The sequence below is a fragment of the Paroedura picta genome, chromosome 2 (assembly GCF_049243985.1).
Source record: "Paroedura picta isolate Pp20150507F chromosome 2, Ppicta_v3.0, whole genome shotgun sequence".
Taxonomy (NCBI): Eukaryota; Metazoa; Chordata; class Lepidosauria; order Squamata; family Gekkonidae; genus Paroedura; species Paroedura picta.
In genome coordinates, this window is record NC_135370.1 from 8067941 (window position 1) to 8086716 (window position 18776).

The 18776-nt window shown below is 45.3% G+C and overlaps 1 protein-coding gene across 4 annotated transcripts in view; it reads right to left on the bottom strand.

The window, feature by feature from the left end:
- SPAG16 (sperm associated antigen 16) overlaps positions 1–18776 on the bottom strand; it is a 477747-nt gene that overhangs the window by 186476 nt on the left and 272495 nt on the right. For all 4 annotated transcript variants that reach the window (XM_077319325.1, XM_077319327.1, XM_077319328.1 and 1 more), the window contains exon 13: positions 436–562. In XM_077319325.1, the coding sequence (XP_077175440.1) occupies positions 436–562 (127 nt within the window). The remainder of the gene's footprint in view (positions 1–435; positions 563–18776) is intronic.

Here is an 18776-nt window from a genome sequence, read left to right on the forward strand (position 1 = left end):
CAGTATGGGGGGGTCACAGGAGTGGAAAGCCACTTGTTCTGTCCTTGGAGGGAGGCATATACAGAGATGCGAAATGCTTCCTTGAGGGAGAGTATTTGAGCCCCTCATCTTTGGCTAGGGTCCTAGAACTTGCAGAATTGCTTTTGTACCACCACACAATCCACCTGTGCAAATACAAGCAATTCTGCAAACAATCCAGAATGTTTGTGTAAGATCCCATAGCCTGAATGCATAAATCAGTATCCAAATAGAAAAGTCAGCTTCTTAAATTCAGGCATATCCTCCATTTCCTCCTACTTCCCTTTAGGCATCAAGCCTTCATCTCATCTACTTGGTTCTTATTACTGCAACTGTCTTTAAACCTCCTTGTTCCTCAAATGACAACCACAAGCTGAATAAATTCATCAGGTCCCCAAAGAAAGAAAACTTGCTTACCGTTCTGGCATCCCACAGAGACAGAGTCTTGTCTGCAGAGCTGGTGAGGATGATGTTAGAGAAAGGAAGAAACTCAATGCTGTTGACAGAGTCCTTATGGCCACGCAAGGTGTATCTGCATCTCTCGCTGTAAAAGAACACAGTGACTGATACAAAGCAGTTGTCCTTTTAGAATAATTTTAGAATAATTATTAATGGAAGGAAACACAGGAGTGGTAACAAGAAGTACAGCACGTCAACCCAATAGGGCTTTGCCTCGTACCCAGATACAGATCACTACTGCCAGTCCTGCAAATGGAAGTTTGCTTCCATATGTTGAATCAGTCGCTTGTGCCCACTACGATGATGCTGTGAAAATAAAATGATTCCACAGAAAGACGTGAAATGGGAGATGCCTCAACATATTCAGTAGCTGCTGGACCATTTAATACACCTTAACAGAAGACCAAATCAGAATACAGGAAAGAGAACAGAAGACCAAATCAGAATATGGGATGATCTTGATAGGCTCAAGAATTGGACTAAACTGAATAAAATGAAGTTCAATAGGGACAATGTAAAGTTCTGCTTTTAGATAGGAAAAACCATTTACACCAATATAAGATGTGGGAGACTTGTCTTGGCAGTAGCATGTGCGAAAAGGATCTAGGAGTCTTAGTAGACCATACATTGAACATGAGTCAGCAGTGTGACTCGGTGGCTTAAAAGGCAAATGGGATTTGGGGCTGTATCAAACGGAGTATCATGTCCAGATCACGGGTGGTGATCTGCTTTACTCTGCTCTGGTTCGGCTTCACTTGGAGTCCTGTGTTCAGTTTTGGGCACCACAGTTGAAGAGGGATGTAGACAAACTGGAACGTGTCCAGAGGAGGGCAACAAAGAAGTTCCTGACAGTTAGTGTTTTAAGACACTATAATCCGCCACGAGCCGTAAGGGAGTGGTGGGTAATAAATCGAAAATAACAACAACAACAACAACAACAATTGCCACACCCTGCAGGTGACATGACCCTTCAACAGCACAATGAAGGGAGGGGGTTGTTAGACGGTTACTTGAAACAGCAAATCTCAATCATCAAAAGAAGACAGGACGGGCATTGAGAAAACATTCCTATTCAACGCTGCCTATTCAGAGCCCAATTCCCCTGAACATTCCTGCTTTCCATGCGGGGGAAAATCTCTATGTGGAAGCCACCACAAAATAGATTCCTATGTATTAGAGTAACAAGGATATATTGATTCACACCCACCCCCAGCAGAGAACTTGAAAGCTGCATTTTCAGGGAAAGAGACAGAAATATATATCACAAGGAAGGCAGACGTGATGAGGGAAACTGCAGAGAGAGAAGCTGCAGGAACAGGCTTGTGAGAGATTAATTAGGTGTCAAGAGTAGGAAGGTCCATTCAGAATCCCTTAGCAAGGTGAAAATGGACTAAAGTGATGGACCAAAACAACGGCAAGCAGGAAGGAAATGGTTTGTGCGTTTCCATCAAAGACTAAAGCGCTTGGGCCTGCCACAGCTCTCCTTCTCTTTGCTGTCCCTACATCCACATGTGTTGATGGACCAGCTCCCGTCACTCTCTTCAGATTTAATTTACCGTTCCGAGAAGCTCAGAGACTGATATTGTGGCTGCGACATCAAACAAATTCATCTCTTCTCGGCAATCCTAGCTTAAATGAAAGCGTGCCGTTGTATTCAAAGCAGCGGCTGAAAAGGTGGCAAGAGGCCTGTAATAATGGACGAAGAAGAATGAAAGCATTGAAGCATCCTTCTGTCTATATCCAAACCCCACCCTGCGCGCATGCACATGGACGCATGTTCGCGCGTGCACACACACACACACAGCGTTCCCTCATGACTAGAACAATTCTGTAGAGAAGTGTCAAAATTTGGCTCCCAGTGGCATGCATGTAAATTCAGGGTTTTAAGTTCCCATTTCGTATATAATTGGTTAAAAGAGACAAAAATCACACTCACAAGTTGACCTTGAGCCTTGCTTGGTTGCTACTGAGGCTGTTCTAATGAAGGGATGAATGTATATTCCTCTTCTAGCTCATAAGTTCAGAAGAAAGAATTGGCCAGTTCTTTTGCAAACCAAAATCCACAAACTGGAGCTTGGAGAAGAGGAGGGCAGGGGATGATAGGACAGTTGTGTTTAACTACGTAAAAGCTAGACATGTTGAAGAAGGAGCCAGCTTGTGTAATACAGCTTAAGAAGCCAGGACTAGGAAGCAATGGGTTCAAATTACAGGAAAGGAAGTTCCACTAAAATATTAGAAAGCATTTTCTGATGGTGAGAGCTGTTCATAGATGGAATATGTTGCCTCGGAGGTTGGTGGAATCTCCTTCACTGGAAGTTTTTAGGTGGAGATTTGAGGAGCACCTGTTGAGTGTGATTTTTAAGTCCCCAAGAAGGTGGGTGCTGGACTGGATGTCCCTTTGTGGTCTCTTCCAACTCTGTATGAGTCTGACTGAGTAGAAAGTAGGGATATAAAAGGCTCAGCGTGATTTAAACCCCTGTTTTCTGCTCCCCACCAAAAGTGGCTACAAGCAGAAAGTAGAAGACACAAACTGTTAGAAACCAGTGCAGTTCGTGAACCAACCTCCCATTTTGTATCAGTTCATGGTTCTGTCCATCACTATTCCTTGCTAAGAAAGTTCCTGCAGAAGCCAATGACAGCAGAGGCTCTGGCATGTTTCAGAATTAGCAAATTCTGCAAGAGATACTACAGATTACACTTTTCATGTATCTGAATGTGCCTCTCAGGCCTATTATGCACAGCCGCTGAAACGGCGGCATGGAGAACGCGGAGGAGGAAGAAGCGAAGCAACCGCTTACGCACGGGACGGAATGCAACGGCGGTAAAACCCAGAGTATCCGATTATGCACGCGGCTACTCCAGAGCTGCTTCTGGTTGCGGCCTGGTTCCGGGAAGCTCCAGTTTCTTCCGCATCTCGCTAACGCGGCTTTTTCAGCAGGTATACATTGACTCTGCGCCCGGTTGCTGCCTGCAGCATGCATAATTGGTGATTTTAGCCACCGCCATTCCACCCCGAATGCAGACCTTCCACTCCGTGCATAATGGGCCTCAGAGAAACATACTCCAAAATATCAACATACGGCAGAATATTGTCAGATTTATTATCATTTGTGACCCTGAAATATAAACCTCAGAATTATTGATTTTATAATTAGGATTTAACAAGAGGGAGTGATGAGATTTAACAATGTATTGTTTGTGATCTCTGTCCCCTTCCATGATGTGAAATAGGAAAAAGAGACTTTTCCTAATTATTGTAAAGAAGGATTAGGAAGATAATTTTTATACTGTTTGAACGTGTAATTTGCTGTGAAAGTATTATATTGTTTTCGGCTTCTGATGAAGATTCTCAGGCATAAAATTAAAAGAGAAAATTGCATTAAAGACTTGTTAGAGCTGAAAGCGCAAATTGAATCAGAGAATTATTGGAAAGGGGCTGATGAATTCCCTAAAGTCCATCTTAAAAGATTGATTTTCTTCATTATTACTGGAAACCAATTCCACAAGACACTGCGGAGGAGGCGGTAGCCAGAGGGTGCCATTCTTAGGCTGGCCAAAAGAGAGCAGGATTCAGACTAAATATTTAACAACCTCATAGAGTCAGTGTGGGGTTAAGAGCAGTGGACTCTAACATGAAGAAACAGGTTCGATCCCCCACTCCTCCTCCACATGCAGCCAGCTGGATGACCTTGGGCCACTCCCAGTTATCTCAGAGCTCTCTCAGCCTCACCAACCTCACAGGGTTTCCATTGTGGGGGTAAGAAGGGAACGATGTTCATATGTTGCTTTGGCACCCTATGGGTGGTGAAAAGTGGGACATTTATTTATTTATTATATTTGTATACCGCCCTCTGCTGGAGAAGATTCTTGCGAGTCCCTTGGACCAGTGGTCCCAAACCCCCGGTCCGGGGACCGGGACCAGTCCGTGGATCAGTCGGTACCGGTCCGTGGCTCCTCCTTGTCCTCCTCCCTAGCTGCTGCTTCGGGGGCTGCCCTGCCATGCTGCCACCGGCTCACCTTTGGTGCTCTCCAGTGGCTGCCATGGCTGGGGCTCCCCCTCAGAGGCAGGGCAGCAGGAAGGGGCAGGAAGGGGCAGCAGCGGGAAAGCAAGTGGAGGAGGGGCTCAGGCGGTGGCAACGACGTCCCTCGGCAAAAGACTAACCCTCCCCACCCGGGCCTCAGTAAAATTGTCAAGCGTTAAGCAGTCCCCGGTGATAGAAAGGTTGGGGACCACTGCCTTGGACTGCAAGGCGAACAAACCGGTCAGTCCTAGAGGAGATCAGCCCTGACTGCTCCTTAGAAGGCCAGATCCTGAAGATGAAACTCAAATACTTTGGCCACCTCATGAGAAGGAAGGACTCCCTGGAGAAGAGCCTAATGCTGGGAGCGATTGAGGGCGAAAGAAGAAGGGGATGACAGAGAATGAGGTGGCTGGATAGAGTCACTGAAGCAGTAGGTGCAAACTTAAATGGCCTCCGGGAAATGGTAGAGGATAGGAAGGCCTAGAGGATCATTGTCCATGGGGTCGTGATGGGTCGGACACGACTTCGCACCTAATAACAACAATACCGCCCTCCCCTGAGGCTCAAGGCAGTTCACATGGAACTTAAAGAATACATAAAACTTTGACATATAAATGTAACAATATAACAATAACAACAGCAACCATAACTGAAGGTAACAGTCTAATTCATAACAGTTCAAACAGGTCCATGGTTCAGGTGTATGGGTTCTTGAGAGGGAGGTTCAGGGGCCCTGCAGATGTTATTGATTCTGGTCGACCTCAACTTAATGCCTGGTAGAAGAGCTTCCTTTTGCAGGCCCTGCAGAACTGTTTTAAATCTGTCAGGGCCCTGATCTCCTCCAGGAGCTCACTCCACCAGATGGGGGCCACGACAGAGAAGGCTCTAGCCCTGGTCAAGGCCAAGCACCTTCTTTTGATCCAGAGATCATAAGCCAGTTGGCGGTGGCAGAGCGTATAATAAACCAGTTCTTCTTCTGACCCATTCACGCTCCACCATGGGTTCTTGCTTGTAACATATGCCTTTCCAGAAGTGGTGGGGGTATTGTGGATCAGCCAGGCTCTGCCAACCATGTAGAGGTAGAGGATTCTGTGGAAGAGGAATGGTCAGGCAAAGGAGGCTCCTGGCTTGTAGCCAATTGCAGGCAGCCTGCTACAGGAAGCTACTTCCTCCCTGCTAAAGAACAATCCACAGTCTGATAGCAGCAACACAGCTGTTCAGCCTCATGGCTCAGAGCTTGGTATTGCCCATAGTTTTATTATCCCCTCCTCCATTTTGCTAAGAGATTCTGAATGTAACAATGCTTAAACCAGTGTGAAATATATAGACAGGAGATGGGCAGAGCATCCCCAGTGGCACTTATCCTTGTTTGGCAGACCAACACACACAAACAATGACCTATATGGACAGGCTTCAATGAGTCCATGATTGGCATACACAATTTACAGCCTGCAAAACTGCTGGATCTAGATCTCGCATAGCGAGCTTTTGGACAAACGTCCCTAGATTGACCTGACATCACAATTGGCCAACTGCAGCTCTTCCCACCAAGCACAACCCCACTCCCACTCAACGTCTGTAAAGGACTTCAGTGTGTGCCGTTGCTCCTTAAACGTACTGTCAACATGACATTTCCTTATTCACACTCTGAAGAAGTCTAAAGGTCACCAGAAAATTGTCAAAGATACTCATGTGCTGTAAGAAAATAGTCTTAAAGTCCAACAGGATATTTGTGATATTATTTTCCAGAGAACTAACACAATCACAGGCGAACCTTTGCAATCATCCAGCAAAAGGATCAGATGCATGAAGCGTGGCTGACCTCTGAGCCCTTGGCTTCAATTCTCCCTCGCTGGATGCCCTCGGGCCGGTCACTGGCTCCAGATCTAACTTCTGCCACAAGGCTTTTGTGAGGATGAAATGGAACACAAATGCACCTGCTGTTCTGCCAGACCTTGGTTTATAGTATTTATATTTGTTTAACGCATTCGTCTGTCATCCCCGAAGAATAAGAAATAGCAGGCAAACCGACCTGCGTTAAAGCCAGGAAGCTAGCATTTAAACAAATAATTAAAATCCGGTTACTTCGCAAACAAATAGGCATAAAACCCCAAATAATAATATATAAATTTTAAATGCTGGCAGACACCAGCGTTTATTAAATTTTTAGGAAAGCATTATCAAGGAAAAAGAGAGAAAGAAAAGAAAGATTACAAAATTATAACAGTAACCTTACTGAATTACTAATACATGGATAACTATCTTAGATAGGGGCGAAAATTAAAGATGTTTCAGAACGATTGCCCAAACTCCTCAAATCTACGGATCGCTACCCATTTGTGATGGTCCATGTGGGAACAAATGACATGTCCCTGAATACCATCGCTCCTATTTAAAAAGACTATCAAGATATGGGGAGGAAGCTGAATCAAATGGGGGCACAAGTGGTATTCTCTTCAATCTTGCCTGTCAAGGGAAGAGGAATGCGTCGGGAGAGGAAGATAATGGAGGTGAATCACTGGCTGCGTAGCTGGTGCCGGCAGGAGAGATTTGGTTTCTGGGACCATGGGATAGGCTTTCTTGAGGAAGGCCTACTAGCACCTGATGGACTGCACTTATCGAAACTGGGGAAGAATGTGTTTGGCAGGAACCAGGGGAGATTCATCAGGAGAGCTTTAAACTAAAGCCACTAGACGATCAACATAGGGAGTGTATGGAAGGAAAACGATCAGAGGCAGCCCAACTGGCAAGGCCAGCTCATAGAGAACCAAAAGTAAAAGGATTCAGATGTCTTTATACTAACGCCTGAAGCATGGGCAAAAAAAGGAAGAGCTGGAACTTCTCATGCTGATGGAAAGGTATGATCTAGTAGGCATCACAGAAACTTGGTGGAATGATTCTCATGACTGGAATGTAATGGTGGATGGATATGAACTGTTCAGAAAAAACAGAATAGATCGAAGAGATAGAGGAGTGGCACTGTATGTGAGGAAAGGGCTTACCTGTCAGGAAATTCTAGTGAAGGAGAGCATATCTACAGTGGAAAGCATCTGGGTGAAAATAAGTGAAGGGAAAACAAACAGTGTGGTGGTTGGTGTCTGCTACCGACCGCTTGACCAACGAGAGGATGTGGATGCTGCACTTTGTGAGCAGCTTGAGAAAATATCCAAGCGACAGGACCTTGTCATCATGGGTGACTTCAATTTCCCAGATGTGTGCTGGGAAACAAACTCTGCGAAGCGTCCTCAGTCATGCAAGTTTCTGACCTGCCTGGCTGACAATTTCATTTATCAAATGGTAGATGAACCCACAAGAGGTTCAGCCATACTGGACTTAATACTGACCAATAGGCAAGAGTTGGTGGATGAGGTGAAGGAGGTGGGGACCCTAGGGGGAAGTGACCATGTCCTCATAGAATTCCTTTTGAGATGGGGAGCCAAGGAAGCTTGTAGCCAGACACGGATGTTGGATTTTCGTAGGGCAAACTTTAGTAAACTCAGAGACATGATGAGTGTCATACCATGGACGAGAATGTTGGAAGGGAAGGGAGCATGTGAAGGGTGGGCGCTACTCAAACAGAAGCTATTGCATGCTCAATCAATGACTATCCCAGAAAGACGAAAACACTGCAGGAGCTCTAAGAAGCCTATTTGGATGAACAGAGAACTTCAAGAGGAACTAAGAAAGAAAAGGAAAATGTTCAGGAAATGGAGGGAAGGACAGAGCTCTAAAGAAGAGTACCTACAGGTTACTAGGCACTGTAGATCAATCATAAGAAAGGCCAAAGCTGAGAGTGAGCTAAGATTGGCCAGGGAAGCCCATTGTAACAAGAAAAGATTTTTCAGTTATGTGAGGAGCAAACGTAAAGGAGGCAATAGGCCCACTGTTGGGTGCGGATGGACAAACTCTAACGGAAGATGCAGAGAAAGCAGAAAGGCTTAGTGCCTATTTTAAAGGTAAAGCACCGAGTCATGTCTGACCCTTGGGGTGACGCCCTCTAGCGTTTTCATGGCAGACTCAATACGGGGTGGTTTGCCAGTGCCTTCCCCAGTTGTTACCGTTTACCCCCCAGCAAGCTGGGTACTCATTTTACCGACCTCGGAAGGATGGAAGGCTGAGTCAACCTTGAGCCGGCTGCTGGGATTGAACTCCCAACCTCATGGGCAAAGCTTTCAGACGGCTGCCTTACCACTCTGCGCCACAAGAGTGCCTATTTTACATCTGTTTTTTCCCACAGGTCAAAGTGTTTAGGCACATCTGGCCGTAGCCAAAGGACAGTGTCTGGGTGGCAGGTTAACATGGATAGAGAGGTTGTCGAGAGGCATTTAGCTGCACTGGATGAGTTCAAATCCCCTGGTCCGGATGAAATGCACCCGAGAGTACTCAAAGAACTTTCCAGAGAACTTGCACAGCCCTTGTCCATCATCTTCGGAACCTCTTTAAGGACTGGAGATGTCCCGGAGGACTGGAAGAGAGCAAATGTTATTCCGATCTTCAAAAAAGGGAGGAAGGATGACCCGGGAAACTACAGACCAGTGAGTCTGTCCTCTGTTGTGGGGAAGATAATGGAGCAGATATTAAAGGGAGCGATCTGCAAACATCTGGAGGACAATTTGGTGATCCAAGGAAGTCAGCATGGATTTGTCTCCAACAGGTCCTGTCAGACCAACCTGGTTTCCTTTTTTGACCAAGTAACAGGTTTGCTGGATCGGGGAAATTCAGTTGATGTCATTTACTTGGATTTTAGTAAAGCTTTTGACAAGGTTCCCCATGATGTTCTGATGGATAAATTGAAGGACTGCAATCTGGATTTTCAGATAATCAGGTGGATAGGGAATTGGTTAGAGAACCGCACTCAAAGAGTTGTTGTCAATGGTGTATCATCAGACTGGAGAGAGGTGAGTAGCGGGGTACCTCAGGGCTCGGTGCTTGGCCCGGTACTTTTTAACATATTTATTAATGATCTAGATGAGGGGATGGAGGGACTACTCATCAAGTTTGCAGATGACACCAAATTGGGAGGACTGGCAAATACTCCGGAAGATAGAGCCAGAGTTCAACGAGATCTGAACACAATGGAAAAATGGGCAAATGAGAACAAGATGCAATTTAATAAAGATAAGTGTAAAGTTCTGCATCTGGGTCAGAAAAATGAAAAGCATGCCTACTGGATGGGGGATACGCTTCTAGGTAACACTGTGTGTGAACAAGACCTTGGGGTACTTGTGGATTGTAAACTAAACATGAGCAGGCAGTGTGATGCAGCGGTAAAAAAGGCAAATGCCATTTTGGGCTGTATCAACAGAGGCATCACATCAAAATCACAAGATGTCATAGTCCCATTGTATATGGCACTGGTCAGACCACACTTGGAGTACTGTGTGCAGTTCTGGAGGGCTCACTTCAAGAAGGACGTAGATAAAATTGAAAGGGTACAGAGGAGAGTGATGAAGATGATCTGGGGCCAAGGGACCAAGCCCTATGAAGATAGGTTGAGGGACTTGGGAATGTTCAGCCTGGAGAAAAGGAGGTTGAGAGGGGACATGATAGCCCTCTAAGTATTTGAAAGGTTGTCACTTGGAGGAGGGCAGGATGCTGTTTTTGTTGGTTGCAGAGGAGAGGACACGCAGTAATGGGTTTAAACTTCAAGTACAACGATATAGGCTAGATATCAGGAAAAAAATTTTCACAGTCAGAGTAGTTCAGCAGTGGAATAGGCTGCCTAAGGAGGTGGTGAGCTCCCCCTCACTGGCAGTCTTCAAGCAGAGGTTGGATACACACTTTTCTTGGATGCTTTAGGATGCTTAGGGCTGATCCTGCGTTGAGCAGGGGGTTGGACTAGATGGCCTGTATGGCCCCTTCCAACTCTATGATTCTATGATTCTATTCTATGAAGTATTGTGAGAAAAGTACCCCCAGAGTTCTTCATGTTCTTATAGAGTTCTACCATTCACTAAATTGGTGAGCATTGCCATCTTTGCCAGTTCGTCCAGTTTTTTAATCCAGCCTTTCACCCTAGGTATGTTTTCTTGCCTCCATCTTCTTGTCATCACCATCCTTACTGCAGTATTATTATTATTATTAATTTAGATTTTTATACCGCCCATCCACACAGGTTTACATAGAACATCACCGGGTAATTACATGGAACATTGTAACAAATATAACCATCATAACGTAACATGTCAACCAGAACAATGTTTTAACAGGAACAGTAATATTGACAAGACCTTGAGTAGGTCAGGTTGTTCAGTCATGGAAGGGGTTGTCTGAGGGGTGACCAGCGGGTGATTTTGGGTCAGTTGGCCTCAAGCAAATGCCTGGTGGAGGAGCTCCCTTTTGCAGGCCCTGTGAAATTCTGAGAGTTTGGGCAGGGCTCTGATCTCTTCAAGGAGCCCATTCCACTGGGTGGGGGCCAGGACCAAGAAGGCTCTGGCCCTTGTTGAGCTCTGACATGCTTCTCTGGGGCCAGGCATCCACAGCCAGTTGGAGGTGGCAGAGCATAACGCTCTTTTGGGGACAAAGGCAAGGAGGTGGTCTATTAGAGCAGGGGTAGTCAACCTGTGGTCCTCCAGATGTTCACTGACTACAATTATCATTAGCCCCTGCCAGCAAACACTGGCATGGGCTCATGGGAATTGTAGTCCATGAACATCTGGAGGACCACAGGTTGACTACCCCTGTCTTAGAGCCAACCTAAGTCAATCATTCAGTTCAAACAGAAGAAACTTGTATCTAGGGTTGCCAGCCACCTCTGTAATGCCAGCAGGCCAGGGAGGCCTTCTCTGGGAGCTCCCGGATGCCCTGATATACTCCTCCCACCGTGGGCTCCCACACCTACCTAAACCCGGAAAAACATCAGGAGGTTATATTCTGGCTTTTAGGAAAATGTATGACCATGAAATTACTTTACCATACAGTTTTACCCAAAAAACAGAGTACCCACTGATGTCCCCAGCATGCTGACAATTTTCAGGCAATATCAGCAGAGCAGACACTCTTTGCAGTCCTGATGTATGTGGAGGGGGTATGTAGGTGGTAATCAAAGATCACCATGAAAGCAGCTATTTGGGAGGGGATCCCCCCTGGTTTCCAAAAGCCCAAAATGGAGGGGGGGGGGAGCAGTGACAAAACGGGGCTTCCCCCAGCTCGAGCAGGGGCCTGGCAACTGTACTGATATCAGTGTGAAAGTCCAGTCAATTGCTCCCAATAAGCAGACTGTTTTGAAGTGAAATATTTTTTTATTGAAAGAACAATGAAGCAAGCATCTCTAGGGTTTTTGCTAAGACTGACATCCCTGGGAAATGGCCCTCATCTACCTTCGTCCCCCACACTCTACCTGGGGACTGATTTGGGTATGAAACCTCTCAGATCCTTCCCCTCTAGTGCACCGAAAATGAAAGCTGAGCCCAGCCGGCGCCTCATCTCCTCAAGGTTGTTTCAAGATATTGTGTTCCCATAACATCAAACAGCTGAAGGGATGGAATCCCAGAGGCACTCAGCTAGTTACTTTCACACCCTCTACAATGAATTACCAGAGATCCAAGGGCACTATAGGCAGATACAATCTATATGGAAGGCAGATGCAAAAGATGATGGGCAAAAGTCAGGGGTACCATGGAAATGGCAAAAACTTGTGAGAACACAATAACTAACAAATTATAAATTCAAGTGGTTAGCCATGCAAGTTGGAAGCAGCAAAACAAATTTAGAATCCAGTGGCCCCTTTAAGTTATTCAAGGTATGAGTGGGAAAGGGCGTTTCACCCAGTGCTCAGAGTTAGGCCAAACTGCTGACAGTGGTTGTACAAAGCTTCTGGGATTTCAGTAATGTGCCTCCTTAGCAACCCAACGTGGGCCCAGATTCAGCCATCCCTTAGCCCTCATTCTTGGATGAGAGAAGGGGCCCTCTGCTTCCATGGCCTTTTTTCAGTTCTTTCGAATCTCCTCACCTTCCCCCTGACCCTGACTGCACAACACACCGTGGGCACAACATGAAATACAGAAGCCCAAGCGAAGTTGAGGGACAATGTCCGGGGAAGGACTGACCATGAGGAGAACCCAGTAGAGAGCCTCAACTCCAAGTATAAAACAGCAGGGAGCCTTTGATCACGATTAGCATACAAACATCCTCTCACCCAGGGGTAGTCAAACTGCGGCCCTCCAGATGTCCATGGACTACAATTCCCAGGAGCCCCCTGCCAGCATTCGCTGGCAGGGGGCTCCTGGGAATTGTAGTCCATGGACATCTGGAGGGCCGCAGTTTGACTACCCCTGCCATTTTCAGCTAGTCAGTGTGTTCACTAGAGAGTTGCCCACTTTAGTCCTGCTGACTTCAGCAGAAGGTGTTTAATAGCTTTTCAGAATTAGTGACAGCCTCGCTGGTCCTCCCCTGAACAGAATTACTGAGGTATTGAAGGGATAATTGCACATATTGAACAGCGGGAGCAATTTAAATCCAAGGATTGCTCATTTAGATAGGGATCCTACCATCGTGTGAAATCCTCATTGCCCATAGGCATGTGAAAGGATGCTACATCTTCAATTTACATGAGGACCAGTGCTTATGCGCGGTTCTACTGCTGCAGCTAAGGGAAGGTCAATTCACCACTTTTGTCGTTCTGACAAAAGGGCATTTTGACTCCCGAAAGCTTATACTCAGCTAGATTTGCATCCAGTAGCTTCTCTCAGGGGTACTACTGGATGCAAATCTAGCTGGTCTACTTCCAACCGACAAAACTACCCCCTGAAATGATCCTTTAAAGATCACAGCAAACTTTGTTGAAGGGGAGGAGGTCAGTATTCTGCCAAACAGGTGAGAAATTTAAGATTTGTAATTGTTATAAAGTGTTTTTAAAGTAAATGGTTTTCTAATTCTCATAAGTGCATTAAAAAAAGTCCTGCTGGATCAGACCAATAGTCTATCTAGTCCAGTATCCTGTCTCAGGATGGCACAGAGGCCAAGGCCTTCCCCTGATGTTGCCTGCTGGCCCTGGAATTCAGAAGCTTAGTGCCGCTGAATGTGGACATTCCCTTCAGTCACCATGACTAGGGACCATTAATGGGTTTATCCTCCATGAATCTATCTAATCCCCTTTGAAAGCTTTTTATTCCTATAAGGCAGATCTTCAGCTGCACTGGTGGCAAAGTATAGAAATTTGAAATCATTCATGAAAGAGGCATCACATAGGAACAGGGAGGTGTTGATCAGGTCCTTCTAGTGCGGGAAGAACTGCCCTCTGTATTTCTGGGAGTCATTCTGTTTTTCAGTTAGTGATCTAGATGTGGAAGCCACTGTGGTCCTCTCACTGGAAGCCAAGCTGTGTAATAAAGATGGCATCCCCTGGCAGAAAGAGCTTTATTTATTTTATTTATTTATATTTATATTTTTCCAGTGACATCATGTCCGGCCCAGTTTTGGGGCTCCATCACGGTCAAAAGTTTGAATAAGTATGTCTTGTTATTTTGTAAGTTAAGCTTCACAGGTATAGGGCAGCACTTTGTCCAAAGGCATTGATTAGGACATGGCTGGGCTACTGGGGGCCAGATCAAGTCACTCTAAGACAGTGGTTCTCAACCTAAGGGTTGGGACCCCTTTGGGGGTCGAATGGCCCTTTCACAGGGGTCGTGGCAGGGCAAGCAGTGGCCGGGGGGCATTGCCACTGTTGCCGCACTCCTGAAGGTGCCAATTTATATACAATTTATATACAATCATCAACAATGGATCTTCACACCATCGGTCAGTTTCTGTTTAATTTCTGTGAAAGAACACTTGCGTAATTTTATGGTTGGGGGTCACCACAACACGAGGAACTTTATTAAAGGGTGACAGCATTCGAAAGGTAGAGAACCACTGGATTAGACAGATTCTTATCCTGGATGTTTTAGGCTGATCCTGCCTAAGATTAGATGAATTGTAGTTGGCGGTCAACACAACATGAGGAACTGTATTAAAGGGTCGCAGCATTAGGAAGGTTGAGAACCACAGCTCTAAGAGCTGGACCTGGTCTATGGACTGTGTTGGCCATCCTTATTCTGGGGACAAGATGAGAGCGACACAAAATAATTCCCATTTCTCCAAAGCTGCAAAATTGTGGTTCTTTTGGTTTTAGCTGCCATGGCAACAATGCTAGAAATTCCCAACTTCCACTTTAGTTTAAAATGATGAACTTTGGAGGGGACACACTCGTGGTGGAAACATCATGCATAAGATTCCTTCTGGTACAAAGGCAGGGAGAGTAATGTGTTCCCATCAGCATTCTTCTGAGCTGGTGTTTTCTGTAGCTGTTATCATTTTAATCCAACTCCCCAAAGGGGGGAATACAGCATTTCATTCTATTAGCAATCGTCTTTGATTCCACTTGAAACAGAAAAAACATTGTAATATACGGGATTGTATGAAATTCATTGTACTGATCTCATTTGGCACTAAAGGTATGATTCTCTTCATCCGATTTACCCAGACCGTTTCTGCACTTGGAAGTTTGCTGCCCTGGCTCCCGTGTGGGAGTACAAATCCAGGCCAGTTGAGGTGCACCGGGCCAAATGCTTCTCCATGTGGGAGCAGGAAGAGGCAAGGCAACCTGCCCCGGCTCAAACTCCAGCCTGCAGCCTGGCACAAAGCCTCCTATGCGGAAATGGTCTCAATTTATAGACCATTCAACAAGTTGTTTACAGGTTGATCCACTGCTCAAAGATTACATAGCAGAAGCAGACATATTATCCTATTCCAGGGATTCCTAACCAGGGCTCTCTAGAAGGTGTCATGCTCAGTGAGAGCTCCCCAGGGGCTCCCTGGCCTTTCCCCTCTATCATGCCTAACTGGACTCAGCCACAAGCTATTCCCATCAGTGCCATGAAATCAGGGAATCAACTGCTTCCATTAATCCTATATTATTGGCTAATATGCAAGATTAGCAATTAAATGTAGATGTGCCTGGCTGAATATGTACAAGGGTTAGGACGGATCTATGGAACATATGAAGTATTTTGGAACTTTTAACCAATTACTGTTTCATATTTTGTCCTGGTCACTGACCAAAATAAATGTATCTGACATTAGTTTGACTATACCTGGGAAAGGTATATCCTAGGTGCCTACTCCTGTCTCAAACCACCTCCCCCCCCCCTTCCCATCTTCATCTGGCATGGCAGGGAGTCCTGGCCAAGTGACATCATGTCTGGCCCAGTTTTGGGGCTCCTTCACGGTCAAAAGTTTGAATAAGTGCCTTTTTTACATCTGTTTTTTCCCACAGGTCAAAGTGTTTAGGCACATCTAGAGATGGTCATAGCCAAAGGACAGTGTCTGGGTGGCAGGTTAACATGGATAGAGAGGTTGTCGAGAGGCATTTAGCTGCACTGGATGAGTTCAAATCCCCTGGTCCGGATGAAATGCACCCAAGAGTACTCAAAGAACTTTCCAGAGAACTTGCACAGCACTTGTCCATCATCTTCGGAACCTCTTTAAGGATTGGAGATGTCCCGGAGGACTGGAAGACAGCAAATGTTATTCCGATCTTCAAAAAAGGGAGGAAGGATGACCCGGGAAACTACAGACCAGTGTTGTGGGGAAGATAATGGAGCAGATATTAAAGGGAGCGATCTGCAAACATCTGGAGGACAATTTGGTGATCCAAGGAAGTCAGCATGGATTTGTCTCCAACAGGTCCTGCCAGACCAACCTGGTTTCCTTTTTTGACCAAGTAACAGGTTTGCTGGATCGGGGAAATTCGGTTGATGTCATTTACTTGGATTTTAGTAAAGCTTTTGACAAGGTTCCCCATGATGTTCTGATGGATAAGTTGAAGGACTGCAATCTGGATTTTCAGATAGTTAGGTGGATAGGGAATTGGTTAGAGAACCGCACTCAAAGAGTTGTTGTCAATGGTGTTTCATCAGACTGGAGAGAGGTGAGTAGCGGGGTACCTCAGGGCTCGGTGCTCGGCCCAGTACTTCTTAACATATTTATTAATGATCTAGATGAGGGGGTGGAGGGACTACTGATCAAGTTTGCAGATGACACCAAATTGGGAGGACTGGCAAATACTCCGGAAGATAGAGCCAGAGTTCAACGAGAACTGAACACAATGGAAAAATGGGCAAATGAGAACAAGATGCAATTTAATAAAGATAAGTGTAAAGTTCTGCATCTGGGTCAGAAAAATGAAAAGCATGCCTACTGGATGGGGGATACGCTTCTAGGTAGCACTGTGTGTGGACGAGACCTTGGGGTACTTGTGGACCGTAAACTAAACATGAGCAGGCAGTGTGATGCAGCGGTAAAAAAGGCAAATGCCATTTTGGGCTTTATCAACAGGGGCATCACATCAAAATCACAAGATGTCATAGTCCCATTGTATACGGCACTGGTCAGACCACACCTGGAGTACTGTGTGCAGTTCTGGAGGCCTCACTTCAAGAAGGACGTAGATAAAATTGAAAGGGTACAGAGGAGAGCGACAAAGATGATCTGGGGCCAAGGGACCAAGCCCTATGAAGATAGCTTGAGGGACTTGGGAATGTTCAGCCTGGAGAAAAGGAGGTTGAGAGGGGACATGATAGCCCTCTTTAAGTATTTGAAAGGTTGTCACTTGGAGGAGGGCAGGATGCTGTTTCTGCTGGCTGCAGAAGAGAGGACACGCAGTAATGGGTTTAAACTTCAAGTACAACGATATAGGCTAGATATCAGGAAAAAGTTTTTCACAGTCAGAGTAGTTCAGCAGTGGAATAGGCTGCCTAAGGAGGTGGTGAGCTCCCCCTCACTGGAAGTCTTCAAGCAAAGGTTGGATACACACTTTTCTTGGATGCTTTAGTATGCTTAGGGCTAGTCCTGCGTTGAGCAGGGGGTTGGACTAGATGGCCTGTATGGCCCCTTCCAACTCTATGATTCTATGATTCTATGATTCTATGATTCTAAGTATGTCTGGTTATTTTGTAAGTTAGCATCCAGTGGCTTTGTTTAATCTATCTAGTGCAAATCAATTGCCTTTTAAGCCTGAGAACAGTATTACATTGCTATACTTTCAGTTCTTTGGTTATTTCTCCACCTTATTCTTAAACTTGACTAAAACATCTTAATATGCTACTCAATACACAAATTCTTGTAAAAAGCTGTGCCGAATGGCTGAAATGCAATAAATAAGAATTTAAGTGAAGAAAATGAATTTCAGGGTGTTTTTAAATTGCTTACTTTTTCCCAGAGTGGATTTTAGTTATTTGTCCCAATAAAATAGATTGTGTGTGGGTGGCATTTTTCAGGGGGGAAACCCCAGTCTGCCTTGTTTCTATGGGCCTGTGAACTGGGAAAGATATTATGAATAATGGATTTGCTGTGCTTCTTGAAATGTCCCCCTCCCCAACAAATACAATCTCATTCTGGTTCTCCTAATAAGCCACTGTTCAAGTGCAAAATAAAAGATTCGCCAACTCTCTAACCTGTAGGTGAAACAATTTTCTTTCTTTTCGTTTTGCTTCCACAGCTCCCGAGAAGGCTCCTGTATGGGGAATGAGTGTCCATCTCTTTCAGATGTAGAATTGCCTTTAAAAAAGAGTTTATGACTAAGATATTGAAAACTGTTCTCTGTCTGCTTCTCAGCTCTGAGGGGAATAATTTGTTCCCCCAGCCCTGCTTTCTAAAATTCCATTTGCCAATTCTCAAGTTTGACGCACATGGTCAGTTTATCTGAGATGACCACTGGGGGATAGTTTTGCTTTTAAACAACTGAGATAGAGCTGAAGTGAAAAGATAGGGGGAAAGTCCAATTATAATAGTTCATCTACCCAGAACGTTTGAAAAGACTCAGCTATTCCCTCCTGGGGCATCTCTCTCTTTCCATGCCGGCTGGATAATGATTGAGGCTGCTGTCTGCCTTGGGTGACTACTGGCTAATTTTTCCTGAAAGAGGGCCAGAGTTGTGGATGCTCTGCCTACACCCAAAGGCCTCCACAGAAATGTGGGGCCTTTCACATTTCAGCACTGAAAAAACAAACTAGCTTGGGAGGCAAGATGACCAAGCGGAGTTTTGCATGAAAGTGGAGACAAAGGAAATTATCTCTCTCCTGACCGTTAAAAAAAATCCTTCAGAAATAGAAAGCCCTGACTCTGTTTTTGTTGGAATTGCAATCAGCAAGTAATTTGATAAAGTTAGGCTTGAAAGGCTGTTGTTCAGTTGTTTGAGTATCTGAGTTGGACCTATATGCTCACTACTGAAGTTTAATGGTCACTTTGAGGTTGAAATGGAAAAATCCCAAGCACATGAATGGGGATTCCTTTGTTTAA